Source organism: Salmo salar, chromosome ssa11 (assembly GCF_905237065.1).
Source record: "Salmo salar chromosome ssa11, Ssal_v3.1, whole genome shotgun sequence".
In the NCBI taxonomy this organism is placed as follows: Eukaryota; Metazoa; Chordata; class Actinopteri; order Salmoniformes; family Salmonidae; genus Salmo; species Salmo salar.
In genome coordinates, this window is record NC_059452.1 from 8,554,487 (window position 1) to 8,571,692 (window position 17,206).

At 42.2% G+C, this 17,206-nt stretch overlaps 1 protein-coding gene across 1 annotated transcript in view; it reads right to left on the bottom strand.

Moving 5' to 3' along the window:
* The window catches only part of LOC106561928 (potassium voltage-gated channel subfamily A member 1), a 37,543-nt gene extending 20,754 nt beyond the window's left edge, over nucleotides 1-16,789 (bottom strand). The window contains exons 1-2 of the mRNA XM_045688976.1: nucleotides 16,016-16,789; nucleotides 12,019-15,675 (exon numbers count right to left, since the gene is read on the bottom strand). Coding sequence (XP_045544932.1) covers nucleotides 13,164-15,122 — 1,959 coding nt within the window. The 5' untranslated portion in view covers nucleotides 15,123-15,675; nucleotides 16,016-16,789 and the 3' untranslated portion in view covers nucleotides 12,019-13,163. The remainder of the gene's footprint in view (nucleotides 1-12,018; nucleotides 15,676-16,015) is intronic.
* Nucleotides 16,790-17,206: the final 417 nt, after the last annotated feature.

Here is a 17,206-nt window from a genome sequence, read left to right on the forward strand (position 1 = left end):
TGGCTGTCATGAAGGGCTTCAAGACAATCGAGAGACTATAATGGAACGCTATGTACTGTAGTATGGAGAGAATTCAAACAGACAGCTTTAGAGACCCAACAGACACACGTAGCTCAGGGGGGGGGAAGTGCAGCCTTCGCTTCCTGCACACTGACACTAATCCAAAGGCTGGGGGATTCTTGCCTCATTCCCCTGCAGGCACTGCTCTCAGATCAGTCCTGACATTCACAGGCACACAAAGCAGACTATAAATATGCAGGCCACACACGCACATACAAATAATCAACATTCGGTTCACCATTCTCAAGCTCGTTTTAAGCCCACAGCCACCAATTGTCAGCTGAAAGTATTCATACGTCGTTTTGCTACGGTTCATCTTTGCAGATTTATCAGCAATGTACTTTTTGCTGGCACGGTTGAGTGCCCACACAGACGCTGTTGTTTCTTTTTCTCATTGGCTGTGCTGTGCTGGTCAGCTGTGCTGGCCAAGGCAGCCCATGCAAGCAAGCGTGGCGTATGTGACGGTTGCGCGCCTCAAGTTGATTCATAGCGACAAAGGGGGGGCTCCACTCAGAAAGCACTTGTGCAATGCACTGTGAGTCATTTTACACCATGACAGAACATCACAGCAAATTAAAGGCATGGCGCTGGCGGGGTGGCGGCGGTCAGAAAACATCATTAATGCAAAGACGCCCTCGTCCCCTCTAAACGAGCTCTGTGCACACGGATGGCAGGACTGGCAAGAGCAGATCTACGAAATACGGTGTTTACGAGTGGATTCCCTGCAAGCCGACTGAGGGAGCTGATCCATCCGCAACTCAAATCACTTCAGTCCCACCAAAGCTTTTTTTTCTTGGGACATTGCTGTGAGGTTGAAGCACCTATGTTTAGACCCTATTCTACTGGCTTACAAGTGGAAAGCAAGCCTGGCTGCAGTTGTGACAGGTTGCTAGGCAGTGAGAAACGCCTCCAAAATGATCCGTGTTTATGGGATGTAGGGAGATCATCGCTGGTATAATAGAAGTCCATAGCAAATATATGCCGAAGATATTGAAATAATCACAAATAATGACAGCTATACATGTGCAATTCTACCGTGATTTTGCCACATTGTACAAGTCCACAGACAACTTTTTAAAGGACCAGGGCTTCATTACTGCCACAGAGTGAGAGGTTCAACCATGAATAACTAATCATTATTTGTGCACCAACTCACAAGGGCAAACAGTAGAATTACTTTGCATGTCTAGCTTGTAAGCTTAGGAAGGATATACTACTAAAAAGGGACATATTTATAAAGTGTTGACAACCAAGTACAAAGTTTACACTAATTTGCTCAGTTGGGGTTAAAACACCTCCCTAAAAACTAGAAACAAAACATCAAAATGTGAGGATAGAAGATGCAGGACAACCCTGCATCGTGTGAAACCACAGCCGAAATGGGAAAGTCCAGCTAGCATGTCTGATTTTCAAGTCTCTACATCTAAAAGCAGGAACGGTAACGTGTCTGTGACTCCCTAGCAGAGGAGAAATGCCAGAGCGGTTGATTTATAGCCTCACTTCCTACATAATAAATCACACAGATACATCTGAAACAAAAATGATATCAGCTGTCATCTCTACCCAGTCTTCCATCCCTCCTCTCCGAAGGAATTCATACTGTCAATGACCTTCATCCATATGAGAATGATAAAGCCATTTGTTTCCAATGGATTGCGGCTCATGCAAATGATCTGTACGTGAATGCCGTTGTTTATATGTGTGTGTATATGTGTGTGTCAGCAAAGTATTGAGTTAGCGTGCAGTAGGTTCCTGGTTTTATCCCAGTTACAGTTAGGTAGCAAACCGCCCAAATATGCTACACTGGTGTCAGGAGTGGGATGGATGGCCGTGGTCAGGTATTTTACATGAGTGTTAGGTAACCAATTACGCCATGACCTTACTGAAGTCGCATGGCTGAATCTTGGCTCACACGAGTGGCATGATCGTTATTGCTTTTCCATTCCTCTTCATTACCACAACTCGGACTGCCTTTTGGATCCTATTACACGGTGGTCACTAGACACAGCTTTCTTTGTAACGCCATTGGCCACAAGTGCCTTTCCTGACTGCACGGCACTGCTGAAGCTCCTTTGCCTAATCTTACCATAACACCTGAGAACAACTTAGTCCTCTTTCCTTACCACAATCGCCTACCACAGAAGGCCAATGCAATTAACAACCATTTATGTTAGTGATGCCAGTTGGTCACACTGTACATTAAGCATAACTTACAGTAAATAAAGCATGGATGTCTCTTCAAGAAATGGATGGATGACCCACCTACACACATTAAGTAAATAGTTTGGGTCAAGCAAGAAACTCATAAGACAAGACACACATAAATAAAGTCAAATGCAAATGAAAAGTGCTTTGCACACTCCATTTGGCACGAATAGTGAAAAATCGCATCACATAATTATCTTGGGCCAGGAATCCAGAAAGCCAGGGAACGCTGCCCAGGCTTCTGGAACTGACTGAAACATTTGGACTTCATTAATGAGAGGGAGAAGGTGGATGTGTGTGTTGGGGGGGGGGTGAAAAAGGGGGTGCTGAGAATGCGAACAGCTGAGAAAAACACAAACAGTTGGTTTGCTCTCTTTCTTGTCTTTTTCCATTGATTAGCCAGTTTGGGTTAAATGCAAATGGACTAGCCAGTGTGATTGATGACTGTTCACACAGGAACGTTCTTGAATTTTCTGTGTGAATGATGTGGTCTCACCTAACTATCTGAAGATGAATGCACTAACTGTAAGTCGCTTAGAGCATCTGCTAAAGGACTAAAATGTCAAATGAATCCGCTGCAGAATAAGTACCCTTCCCTCAACAGTAGCCCTTTGTAACAACCAAATGCTTTTGCTGTTTTACTCTAGAACTTCCTAGAAGTGATCCTGTTTGTCAGAACCACAGGTCTCCAGTGGCTATCCTATTTCCAAGGAACCAATCTGAGCAGCATTACTTGATTGATGGGCGGTAAGGAAAGTCGATAAAGGAGTGAACGAAGACATTTTGAAAACCAATACAAATGTCAATGTGGGTGATAATAGTATTTGTGATATCCCAATTAGGAGCCCAAAAATACAGACAGCCATGTGCAAGGAGGAGGTCAATAGGTGTTGACAGTGCCATGTTCAGGAGCTTTGGGATAGTTAGAATAGGATAGTTCCATCAGCCAGAGTGCAAAACACACTACACTGATATACTGTATCCCTAGGCCTAGGGAATACGGTTATTATTCCACTGTTATTACACCGTTACTCTAACCTTCCAATTCACAAATGTTGTGGGGGATACATGGCAAAAACAAAAACAAACGCAAAGAAACGCAGGTACACACCCAAACAAGAACAAACACACACTTCCTTTGCGTCCATAACTGTGTGAAATGTTGTTGCGCCACATTGAAATGATAGCAAAGTGCCACATTTTAACACGTGGCGTCGCAACTGGGAAAGTGTGATGAATAATGCAACCCCGCACTGAGAGTTAAACCACGCTCCCCAGTCAGAGGACAGAAACCACTTAAGGGCACAGCATGTAGCACATCAAAATGGACCAGAAAGGTGATCCGACGAGTTTCCCCCGCTATTGCTGACTTGCAGTTGGATTTCAGACTCCAACCCACAGGTGCTGTAAATGCCAGATGGAGTCGCAAAATAAATCTCTCGTATTTTAAGCGTTGTAGTCTGCCAGCGGTTTGTTTAGGGGAAAACTGCACTGTGTACTTCCCCGACACATATTTTCCAAACAGAGGGTGAGAGTTGGAAAAACAGACTCTCAAACACTTAAAAATACACATATACAGATGAGCGTACACACACAAACACACACACGCACACGCACACTTTACTAGCATTAATCACTCCACACTATGCATCAGAACATTTCAGTCACGGTTGCTATGACAATGCTTTCATTTACCACAAACATTCTCATCTGCAGCTTATCGTGGCCCCTGGCACCCTTGGGAAAAGTGTTTTTAACTTTTATGCCTGGGAAAGCAACAATGGAAAAGCATAAGCCTTAACTGATTGATCAACTCTGATTTCCCAATCTGGGTTCCAAAGCTACACCGGAGAGCCTGGTATACAGTTAAACCTTCCAGATGTTAGTATTCCCAATTATTTCAATAAGAAATTTGGAAATGACGTAATACTTAATGATGAAAGTATGAAAATGTCATTTTGTTGGCATATGTACCGAGAGAAAAGCAGGACTCTCGTTGAATTGAATAGGAGCTCCTACAATGTATTACAGATCTTTATCCTCCTCTTTTGAACTTAAATTAAGACGAAGGTCATCTCGTGCCACAAGGTTCTCTCTGTTCTCTGTCATGACACCTCTTGGTGTGTCTATACAGAATAAAAATAGGCAATACAACAACAAATGGCATCAATACAGGTTATTTTCAAAATACAAAATATCTCCCCAGTACAGCAGGAAATGCTATCAGCTATTTATAGCCTCAAACGTGCTGTTTTTGATCCGGCACTCAAGGGAGGGCACAAAACCCCAATTAACTCACCGGAAACTCACCAAGGCAAACAGTGAGATTACTAATGATAAGGCAGATGCTAGAATATTTCTATTTTATCTCACAAGGCTGCCAATATCACCGCCTTGCAGATGTGCCGTACAACGAAGGTATTTGGCAATACTATTTTTAATCTCCTAAACAATAGCAGTAAACAACAAATGATTGTTGTTTAGTAGACTAAGCGTAATAGGCTGCAGCGAGGAAATTTGACAGTTTTTAAGTGGATAATGTGGAGAATGGAGAATCCTTTGGTGGCCTAGAGTGGGAAAATTGTTAATGAACAGCACTTAAGCCACTTTGTTCAGGATATTGCACATTTTATAATTTCTTTACAGCTCAGTAACGTTGTTAAATGCAGTTGTTTTGTAACTTTTGGAACATTGAAAGAGTAGGCCTAATTCTACGTAGGACATAGAGGGGCAGTTTCCTGAACACAGATTAAGCGTAGTTCTGGATTAAAAATCTGTGTCCAGGAAACCAACCCAAAGAGTACTCTGTGCATCTTCAGTATTTCTTGACATGCAGTGAAAAGTACAGTAGACTGGCTATGTGATCAGTTAATCGATGTCAAATACGCTTCAACTAACTACAGTACAACCAGCTACCCAGTATACAATAAAAACTGCTACGTTATCTGGAATTTAGGATTGAAGATCAATAAAGAAGAAACAAATAATACTTTGTCTCACATCATTGCTAGATAAATGTAATTGCTGTATAATCATTTACACTAGAGATCCATCTTTAATCATTCTCTTTCCACCTGCAGGTGCAGCAGAGTTGTTTCTCAAGTATGGGTAAAAAGGATTACGGAAGAAAATAAATAAACCATTTGTTATTTATAAAAACGGAGAGGGAATTTTCCATCACTTCCAAGCAGTGTTTTAACGTGCCAGCTGACGAAAGAGCAGAAAACCATGACTGTATAAAAACCAAGACTTGGCTTGAGGGAGAAAGGACTTACTGTTTGAGAAGTAAAACAAAATCCTAAAAGAGAACTTTGTTGTTTCCTGCTTAATCCACCCAAAAAAAGTGAAAGCCTTCCCAAAATAATTCTGTGGATCTGGTCCAAATAAAATTAAAAGACATACAAAGCCCTTGAGCACTGACTGTTACTTTTAAAGAGAAGTAGCATGTTTTTGCCAGTGGGCATATCTGCAAGTCTCCATCAAAACCTCTGTGAGGAATCCAAAAACCAATGATATTTCACCATTCAAGGGCTTCCCGGTACTTTTTTGTAACATTACCTTTTATAAAATCAAAGACAAGGATAATAGTAAAGCAAAGATTCCACAATGGCTCCTTAGGAAAATATATCCCAAACATTTATGGTTGGGGTAACGACATGTCTATGTTATCAAACGAAGCCGTGAGAGACTCAAGAAGTGAATAAATCATTCAATTATGGATGTTATGACGTCAGCAATATAAAGTAAACAACAGTATTCTCCACCCCTCGGCAGTATTCCTGTAAATACGTACCTCGGTTGCTTTAAAAACAGCTCCCTTTGACTCTGTACTAGACCAATTATAGCCATGAGTTTCAACTTTTTCTTTAAAACGGCCAATTGATTTTGGGTAACACTAGATTTAAGCATACTTTATAAAGGGTTTATAAAGGGATTATAAATAGCTTATGGACTGTTCGTGATTCATCTATAGATATAGATAATAAGCAGTTATAACTAATATTGGTCTCACAATTTGTCAATCACAATTTCAATTAATGAGTAGAGCTATTTATTATAAACCACCTATAAACGTATAATACATAGTCTATAAACCACTTACAAACCCTTTACAAAGCACACCTTGATGATGTAAAGTGTTACCTGGTTTGAATCATTTCACGTTGAGAAAATATGATTCTGCTTGCTTCCCTTGACCTAACCATATATTTGAACAAAACCACGTGGCATGTCAAGCACTATAAAAATAAGGGTAGTCTTTAATTTATCAGAATGTTCATAATTTTTTACTGAACAGCAACTCCCATGCACTTTATGCGGGGGATCTTGGTCTTTGTAGTCCTCCGGGCTGCCTTCTGAGTCATCAACAGTGAGTGGAGGCCCCTGTAGGCTGGCTCCTTGTGTCCAGCACACTCGCATGCACTCACAAACGCACGCACACATGCACCGATACACCCAGGGCCATGGAGAGCTAGCATTAATCACTCCACATAAAAGCTTCCAGTCACCCCAAAGCAGGAGAGCACAGAGAGGGAGCGGGAGAATAGGTCTACGGGGTCTTCATTTATGGCAGCCATTTTGGCTCCACCTGGACTAAAGATGCCACTGCTTTGATTTTGGGACTGCAGGCTTACGTTTACATAAGCTGATCAATACAGAGGGACGCTCTGATCACGTATCACGGCTCATCCAGGGTTGATTTCAACGTCCATTGGGGGTGGCCTTGATTAGTCATGAGTGAAAAAATGTGTGTGCTTGATTACATATATCCCTGACTAGGAACATGATCACGTTGCTCATTACATTTCATTACATATGGTATCCAATGCACAACGTGTGCTTTTAATCGAATTGTAAACCATGATTTTACTTAGGATCGAATCATGGAAAAACAAATCAATTAAGTGGTTTACCTTCACATATTTTGTCATTTTGTGGTTGGATTACACAAATAACCTTGTTGCATTATCTATAGGCCTTCAGTATATCAACTACTATTCAAAACTCCATCTACTTTACCTTTTTGCCTTGTTACTTTACCAGATTGTTCCACCTTGCATCTGAACATCACATGAATAGTTTACACTGTACAGCTCACATGATGTTGCTCGTTAGGTGTTAACGACAACCAGCGAAACTCCGCTTACTCATTCCTGACCTATCTCAACGCTCCGTTCAAGACTCCCACAGCTGATGACACATCTGGAGCCATTAAAGTTTACCAGCAGGCCGCGAGCCTTCCAGCCACCAGCCCGCGTCGCCAGGAAGAAAAAGTTTCACGGTTGAGCAGCTGTTGCGTTGCATTAAATCCCCAGCTTGTTAATACACTACCGCTGCATCTCTGCAGGGCCTTCGCTTGCACCCCTAGGGACAACCAAGTCTGAGTAAGACTCCATGTGACATCTCTGGGAAGTGCTTACCTGTCCAGCGGTGTGCCGGGATTTAATTTCTGCCTGCCCCAGTTACGTGTGACTCCAAACTTGAGTCAATTCTGTGGACTATATACACACTTCCTAGCTCCGCTCACTCAGACTACAAAGAATCATGAAGACAAAGACTCGTAGTCTACAAAGACTTGCTAGTTTACGTCACCTTACCATGAATCATGCTTTTTCATTCGTATGTAATAAGAGTGTAACTACTGTCATTACACTGTGACTTCACGCGACAACCGTTATCTCCATACGTGTGAGTCAGGAAACCCTGAAACCCTACACTAAAGCATATGTGTAACTAGCACAATTATCTACACGTCTAGAATGAGGTAACATAATCGACTCCTGTGCGCACTTGTCAGATTAATTCAGCTCATTGGAAATGTCGTGTTGTTAACAAAGACTTGGGTTGCTATCTTTCAATGGAGGCATATTATGTGACTTCAACATTAAAACCTTAAGGGGGAGTTCCATTTACACAGAGGTCAGTCTCCTAAAGCTCCCACGTGTACATTAGTCAATCTCTTCCGCAATCGAGAACTACAGTAGGATTGTTTCCATACAGATTAGCCTTTCAGTTTCCATGCGCACGCAATATTTGTGTAACTTGGAATTGCAATGCAATACGACATAGCATAGTCTATAAATATGTCAGACGGAGGCGCAGACATACTGCACATGTCCAAAGAGGTCTCTGTAGCTCAACTGGTAGAGCATGATGCTTGCAACACCAGGATAGTGGGTTTGATTCCTGGTACCATCCGTACGTAAAATGTATGCACAAATAAAAGATTTCAGTGCCCTCGGATTTCTTCACATTTTATTGTGTTACAAAGTGCGATTAAAATATAATTTTTAGTATTTTTTTTTTGTCAACAATACACACAAAATACTCTAATGTCAAAGTGGAAGAAAAATGTAAAAAATAAATACATTTGATTCTTAAAAAAGTCAATAACTAAAAATAGTTGTTGCATAAGTATTCAGCCCCTTTGTTTCCACAGCTGTAATTGCTACCAAAGGCGTTTCTAACATGTACAGTATGGACTCAGGGAGATGACTACTTATGCAATGACTATATTGTATTTCTACATTTTTCATTCATCTTAAATAAAGTTAGAATTGTTCTTCCACTTTGACATTCCAGAGTATTTTGTGTAGATTGTAAAAAATGTTTTTTAATTAAATCCATTTTAATCCCACTTTGTAACACAATGAAATCCAAGGGGTCTGAATACTTTTGCAAGGCATTGTACATTGCTTTGGATAAAAGCATCTGCTAAATGGCATATATTGAACTCAGCAAAAAAAGAAACGTCCCTTCTTCAGGACCCTGTCTTTCAAAGATCATTTGTAAAAATCCAAATAACTTCACAGATCTTCATTGTAAAGGGTTTAAACACTGTTTCCTATGCTTGTTCAATGAACCATAAACAATTAATGATCATCCACCTGTGGAACGGTCGTTAAGACACTAACAGCTTACAGATGGTAGGCAATTAAGGTCACAGTTATGAAAACTTAGGACACTAAAGAGGCCTTTCTACTGACTCTGAAAAACACCAAAAGAAAGCTGCCCAGGGTCCCTGCTCACCTGCGTGAACGTGCCTTAGGCATGCTGCAAGGAGACATGGGGACTGCAGATGTGGCCAGGGCAATAAATTGCAATGTCCATACTGTGAGACGCCTAAGACAGTGCACACGGAGACAGGACGGACAGCTGATCATCCTCGCAGTGGCAGACCACGTGTAACAACACCTGCACAGGATCAGTACATCCGAACATCACACCTGCGGGACAGGTACAGGATGGCAACAACAACTGCCCGAGTTACACCAGGAATGCACAATCCCTCCATCAGTGCTCAGACTGTCTGCAATAGGCTGAGAGGCTGGACTGAGGCCTTGTCCTTACCAGACACCACCGGCAACAACGTCGCCTATGGGCACAAACCCCCCGTAGCTGGACCAGACAGGTCTGGCAAAAAGTGCTCTTCACTGACGAGTCGCGGTTTTGTCTCACCAGGGGTGATGGTCAGATTCGCGTTTATCGTCGAAGGAATGAGCGTTACACCGAGGCCTGTACTCTGGAGCGGGATCGATTTGGAGATGGAGGGTCCGTCATGGTCTGGGGCGGTGTGTCACAGCATCATCGGACTGAGCTTGTTGTCATTGCAGGCAATCTCAACGCTGTGCGTTACAGGGAAGACATCCTCCTCCCTCATGTGGTACCCTTCCTGCAGGTTCATCCAGACATGACCCTCCAGCATGACAATGCCACCAGCCATACTGCTCGTTCTGTGCATGATTTCCTGCAAGACAGGAATGTCAGTGTTCTGCCATGGCCAGAGAAGAGGCCGGATCTCAATCCCATTGAGCACGTCTGGGACCTGATGGATCGTAGGGTGAGGGCTAGGGCCATTCCCCCCAGAAATGCCCTGGAACTTGCAGGTGCCTTGGTGGAAGAGTGGGGTAACATCTCACAGCAAGAACTGGCAAATATGGTGCAGTCCATGAGGAGGAGATGCACTGCAGTACTTAATGCAGCTGGTGGCCACACCAGATACTGACTGTTAGTTTCTATTTTGACCCCGCCCCTCTTTGTTCAGGGACATGTTATTCCATTTCTGTTAGTCACATGTCTGTGGAACTTGTTCAGTTTATCAGTTGTTGAATCTTGTTATGTTCATACAAATATTTACACATGTTAAGTTTGCTGAAAATAAACGCAGTTGAGTGAGAGGTGAGGGGGCGTTTCTTTTTTTGCTGAGTTTATATTGTATTATACTGTATAACATAAACTGTCCTAGAGAAAGTTAAAAAAAAATAGTGATGATAAATAATAAATACATAGAGGGATGAGACATGAAAAGAGAACAGAGAACAGACAACATACATTTACTATGTTTTTGAATCAGAGCAAAGTTTGTACCTATTATTCTCCCAATGGAATAAAACATAAAAGGGAGAGATAACTTTGTGCTAAGTGAAGTGTTTTTATCTTTTCGATCAGATCTGACCCACTCTGTAGAATCACAGAGTATTCCACACATGTAATACGTAGCTTCAGTCAGATTGGTTGTAAATACAGCCTCAATGGGAAAATGCACTAAACCAAATTCAGTGTACACAAATTGATTTGCCAGGGTCACCAAAGGTCGCCTATAGCAACAGCCATCCATATGAACAATGAATCCTTTGAATTGAATCCTGGAGATGAGGAAACCCCGTGAAAATCGGAAAATCTTACACTAATTTATCCTACTCATCATATGAGGTGAGTGTATGATAACAATTGACACGGCAAAGACTGTCTTGCACATGACATCAGAGGTCAAACACACTCATAACAATGTAAACTTATGACATCTGACTTAACATTGCCATGTGACGTCCCAACCTCTTTTTAACCAAGTATCCGTAGCCGACACAGGCTTACCATTTCGTTGTCATAAATCGGGTAGGGTAACCATGATGACTGCATGTGTCAAGTAAAACAAGTTTAAATTGAAGGCATTGAATCCAATACTGGGGACACAGCAAGCAGATGCCGGGTAACCTTTTTGATGAGGATTTGCTACGCAACAACTTTTTAACATAACTAATTACAGTGTATTGATGCAGTAACAAAACACATTAAGCCCCGCCGCTTTGTGTGTCTGGATGTACTTTCAAAAGAACAGTGAATACCAGTGAATGCATTTGTCTGACAGGCGATGACAGGTTTTCTGGATAAAGACACAGAGCTCTTGAGTGCAGAGAATATACAAATATTGCTTTGCACAACTCAGTTTTAGATATTTTATTATTATATCAGGCAGAATGTCAGGGCCCCAAAAGTATCAATGCTGTCAACATCAAGAGTGTGTGTTTGTGTGTTTTGTGCGTGTGTGTATTGGGGCTGTACAACCAAGTAGATTCCTGTGCAGCACATTGTCGTTTGTTTTGATACAGTTGGCCTAGTCTATTCATATTTAATGGCATCACTGCCGTCAATGAAAAAAGTGCGTCAAATTATCCCTTTAAATCACGCGCATATCTTACTTTTTGGATTGTTGCATCATTGAATATAGTTCGAAATGTATGTATATCTTTCTATAAATGTGGGTGTAGTATGACAGTACCTGACCTGATTCAAAAACATGCAGCAAGCAATTTAAGTCTTTCGTCACTTCATTTGGAATGTCTCCAAAAGGTTCCAGAGTGCGTCACATAATGTGTACGGTGACATCAGTGTGTGTATGTGTGTGTGTGTGTGTCAAGCTCATATACAGAAAACCCACATCACATGGTGATTGTATTTAAAAGGTGAACATACCTTGGAAAACAGCCGCCTGCTGGAGATCTTGGTGCTTTCTGGGATGACCAACAGACCTTCCTTTCTCATTTTAGAGAAATGTGCACTAGGTCCAGCGAACAACTGATTAAGTTCACAAACCCAAAGTTTCCATGATGACAGTAATTTTTTCCCCAAATAAGTTTCAGTCAACGTCCGTGTAAAGGGATATTGTCCGTTAGTTTGAGGTGGTTTTAAAGGGACGGAGTTGTAGTCGCACAAGATATCCGTGCAGGACCTCTCGTGACTGCCAGTGTGGAGCAATTTCTCATGTCAGTCTGCAGAGGAGCTAGTGTAATTCCTGTGCTTCACCTCGGTGGTCGGTCAATACAAGGCTTTATTTTGTCCTAATCGTTGCAAAGAATGTTGTTTGCCAAGCGTCTCACTTGTTGACCTCAGTGTGCTGCCAAAATAGGCATCATGCTCATTTACTCAAGAATCTCACAAATTATTTAGCTATTCAATTTGTTTCCGGTCGATATTGAATGATTATTTTATTGTGTACACAGAGGGGTTAGACCTACACTGAAACGCAATAAGAATTGATTCTTGTTCAGAATAAAAACATCTCAATACTCATTATGTCAGACGAAGGGTGTCTAGGTTGCCATATGTCCTACAGTTTCTGTCTCTCAATATAACTTCCAAGTCTATCTCTCTTGAAAGTCAGCGTCTCAAACAAGCTTTTACAATAGTGCAAACTAGGCCTACTATAAACGTTGACTTGATCGCATAACAGCAAAACAATAACTATTTCTCCCCTTCCATTATTGACAAATGAAACTCATAAAGTGCATATGCATTAGCTTGTCCCTTAAATATTTTCGATTTCATTTGTAGGTTTACGAGGCCCTGATAGGTAGCCGATATCTGATATCATCTGATTACATTGGTCATAATAGTTTTAAAGCTTTTGATTTGGGCGTCTATTTTCCGTAGGCCTATATTCCTCTAAGCAGCCACATGGCAAAATAAAACACCCATGTTTGAGCTTCCCAAGATCTAGCTAAATATAAAGTGTGTGTGTGCATGCGCGCAAGTGCGCACTTGTGTGAGTCTGACCACCTATGTGTGTGCGATATGACAGCATATATTTTCTTCACGAGAATAATCTTTTTTTTTTGTCATCACACGTCAGTCTGTTGTGACTTTGAACTTGTACTGTTTTTCCTGCCAATGTCTGTCCCGTTTCCTTTACTCAGGCTTGTATCCACCCCACACAGCGACTCCGTTACCCCCTCTTCCATCTCCATGTACTCCGCTTTATCACCCAGCGAAGAGCCTGAGGGGGACCCTTTGAATTTCTTTAGAAAGTTGGGGAAATAGGGGCAGACAGGTGGTGGGGTTTCAACAACCGGTGGCGGGTCCGCTTCATTATCAGTCTCCCTGTGGTAGAAGTAATTGAAGTTGGATACAATGACGGGCACTGGAAGAGCTATGGTTAACACACCCGCTATGGCACAGAGAGAGCCCACTATCTTGCCACCGACAGTTATTGGTTTCATGTCTCCATATCCGACCGTGGTCATAGTGACGACAGCCCACCAAAAAGCGTCGGGAATACTCGTGAATTGAGACGCGGGTTCGTCTGCCTCGGCGAAGTACACTGCACTTGAGAACAAAATAACACCAATGACGAGGAAGAAAATCAGAAGCGCTAGTTCCCTCATACTGGCGCGGAGGGTATGTCCGAGGATCTGCAGTCCTTTGGAGTGCCTGGAGAGTTTGAATATGCGAAAGACTCTGACAAGGCGGATTATTCTCAAGATTGCAAAACTCATTGCCTGGTCCCCTTTGCCTTGCTGTTGGGCAAGATCTGTGCCGAGCGTGATGAAATAAGGCAAAATCGATACAATGTCTATAGTATTCATAATGTTTTTAAAGAAATCCGTTTTACTTGGACTTGCAAAGAAGCGCACTATAATCTCAAATGAAAACCAAATAATGCATACCGTCTCCACAATGAAAAAAGGGTCGTTAAAAGGGGTCTGTCCATGAGGTTCTGTCGAATTGTCTCGTGGTTTAAGGTATTCTTTTTCGTCCCTGAACTCTGGCAACGTTTCCATACAGAAAATGACTATTGATATAACGATGACTAAAACGGACACGACTGCAATCCCTCTCGCAGGTTGTGAGCTCTCTGGGTATTCAAAAAGAAGCCACACTTGGCGTTTGAACTCGTCCTCTGGTAAGGGTTTCTCTTCCTCTTTGACAAAACCCTCATCCTCCCGAAACTTCAATATTGCCTCCTCTCCGAGTTCATAGAATTTCACCTCCTCGGAGAAGATGTCAAAAGGTACATTTTGGGGTCTCTTCAATCGCCCCCCTGACTGGTAATAATAAAGAATGGCGTCGAAGCTTGGTCGGTTCCTGTCAAAAAAATATTCGTTCCTTAGAGGGTCGAAGTACCTGATTCGTTTGTCCGGGTCTCCCAAAAGAGTGTCAGGAAACTGTGTGAGAGTCTTAAGTTGAGTTTCAAACTTTAGTCCGGACACATTAATAACAACTCTTTCGCAGCACCCATACTCACTGTAAACATTTGCGTATCCTGATTGGGGACGTCTGTCTGTGAGTGAGACAGTATCTTCATCATCCATATTACAGAGAAAACTGGAACTCTTGCTTCCCCTGTCCTCCTCTTCTCCGCCTTCCGCCTCGTCCTCCTCTATCATATCCTCCTCTGATCCAAGTAGCGCCAACTCCGAGTGGCGCAAGTCCCCACCGAGAGTCTGGCGACTCCTTCTCCAACGTCCTACGCCGCGTTGCTTTTTTCTTTCTCGGAGAACCTGCTGCTCGGACTCATGGTGGTGCTGCTGTGGCTGTTGCGAGGAGGAGGGGCGCGAGGCGGTACTGCCGCTACTGTTGTTGGCATTTGATGAGGAGGCGGTGCGAGACTGATGCTGCTGGTGGTTGTTATGGAGATGGCCAGAGGACTCTCCTCCCTCTCCACTTGCTGCACCTTCCGCAGCGGCTGTTGCCTGCTGTACCTGTCTCTCCCTTTCGTGCTCCCTTTCCCGTGCGCGAGCATACCCGTAAGGCAGTCGAGTTTTGCACCCATTATCTGCACCTATCATGGCAAACTCCATTTTGAGGAGGGTGTAGATTCAGTTCTCGGTGAATGATATAATCCCTTTAGCGACGACACGTGTAGGACAATGGGAAGTAGCAAATTGTAGCAAAGGGCTCACAGGTTGGTTGCTCCTGCTTTGACAGATAGCAGGCACCTGTTATTCAGTGAGTCTTAGGTGACTTAAGAATGCGTAATTAAAAGTCCATTTTTGCAATATAGTTCACATTGTCTTTGACATAGAACACATGAATATATTTTTGTAAACGGACTCCTTATTTTATGACATCATTATTACAGCCAAGTGAATATAGGCTGTGGATGGGTAGGCCTTTTAGGCTTTTCAAATGTATAGCCTATTAAATCACCAGATGTTGGACAATATATTGACAAAACCACCTAATTTGTCCCTCAGGTGTTTAACTCCAGTGTGAGTACTTGCAGAAATACGGCATTTTTGCCTTTTCGTGGTCCCTCCTGGTTGCCATTTTAGGTGATGAGAAAACCGGCCCTTTTATGCTGTACACCTTCAGTGATTCTGAATGACTTTATTCCGCTGACGTCTTCAGCAGCTGCAAGGGAGAAACAGCAGTTCGATTAGACAACCTACAAATGTATGTATTCAAATGTATGTCCCGTGTTTGGGCGATGGTATGCACTATAGCCGACGTACGCATCACCAACTTAATAAGAGCCGAAAACACAAGTCTAATAATAACAGTAATTATAACGACAATATTTATAACACGAATTAATAATTAATCATACTAATAATAACAACTAACATGGCAACAGGAGACAACGCATGAGAACTGCAGTCTGTGTAAACATTCTTTAAATTACGCACGAAATTGTGTTCACTCTGTTAAAAAAAAAAAGCCCCACCTTCGTTCATTTAGACATTCCACTTACATTTGATAAAGGCCGAGCGAAATCGTCTCAGCACCTTACACAATGTGCTGTAGGTGAGGATGCAATTCCTTGGTTTGCCCAATTTCGCATCTTGTTTTGGGAATATTAAAATCCCTCGACGTATCCAACCGGCGAACATATCACCTATACATCTGTGGTCGATTGCACTCGAGGGATTACACTTTTTGGACGCGTCTCGGCGTTGCCTTGTCTCAATTCAACAGGATCTATCTATTGAGTATCACCCCCATTCCCGAAAAAAATATCCACCGCTGCAACGGTGCTGACAGCAACAAAAAATACAATTAAAACGCAGGTCTAGCGAGTATCAATAGCTCAGCCTGGTCAAAGAAGCTGCGTCGGAGAGAGGACAAATAAAAGTTTATGTTGATATGTGAAATCGCCCACGGTTAAGTAAGCGCATCACACATCTGTCCGTTGCCTCTACCTCCCCAATTTCCCATTGTGCGTGTTATTGAGGAGTTGTGCCTCGTCCAAGTCGAGCATGTGCCGCAGCGCAGGCAGAACTCGATCATCCCCCAGTGGATAGAGCGGGTCACTACGCACCTTAGCCACCACCACTTCTAACACTGGGATGGTCAAATGCAACTGTTGCCATCTATCAAAGGTAACCTTCCAAAATGCCATTGATATCATTTGACCGTCTACTATGCAACCAGATCGAAAGACACATGGGGCACATGCATCCTGCACCTGATGAGCACCTCACCTAATAACATCTCAAAGCGAATGCAAAGCAAAAAAACGAATAAAACAGGCATAACAAATTATATAAAATGGAAAGAAAATCTGTGTCTCTATTCAGATTCAGATAGAAGTACAGGCAGATTTTGACCTGTCTTCAAAGTATTGACCTAATGGACTACTTGCAATTAACTTATGCCTACATTTAGAGAATTCCATTATGGAATAGAATAGTATATAAGGCCAAAGTTAACCTGATGTTATGGTAACTGTATACTGATATTCTAATGGCTATTATTTATATATATATATATATATATATATACAGTGCCTTCGGAAAGTATTCAGACCCATTTACTTTTTCCACATTTTGTTACGTTATAGCCTTATTCTAAAATGGATTAAATAATACAAATCCTCAGAAATCTACACACAATACCCCATAATGACAAAGCGAAAACAGGTTTTTAGAAATGTTTGCAAATT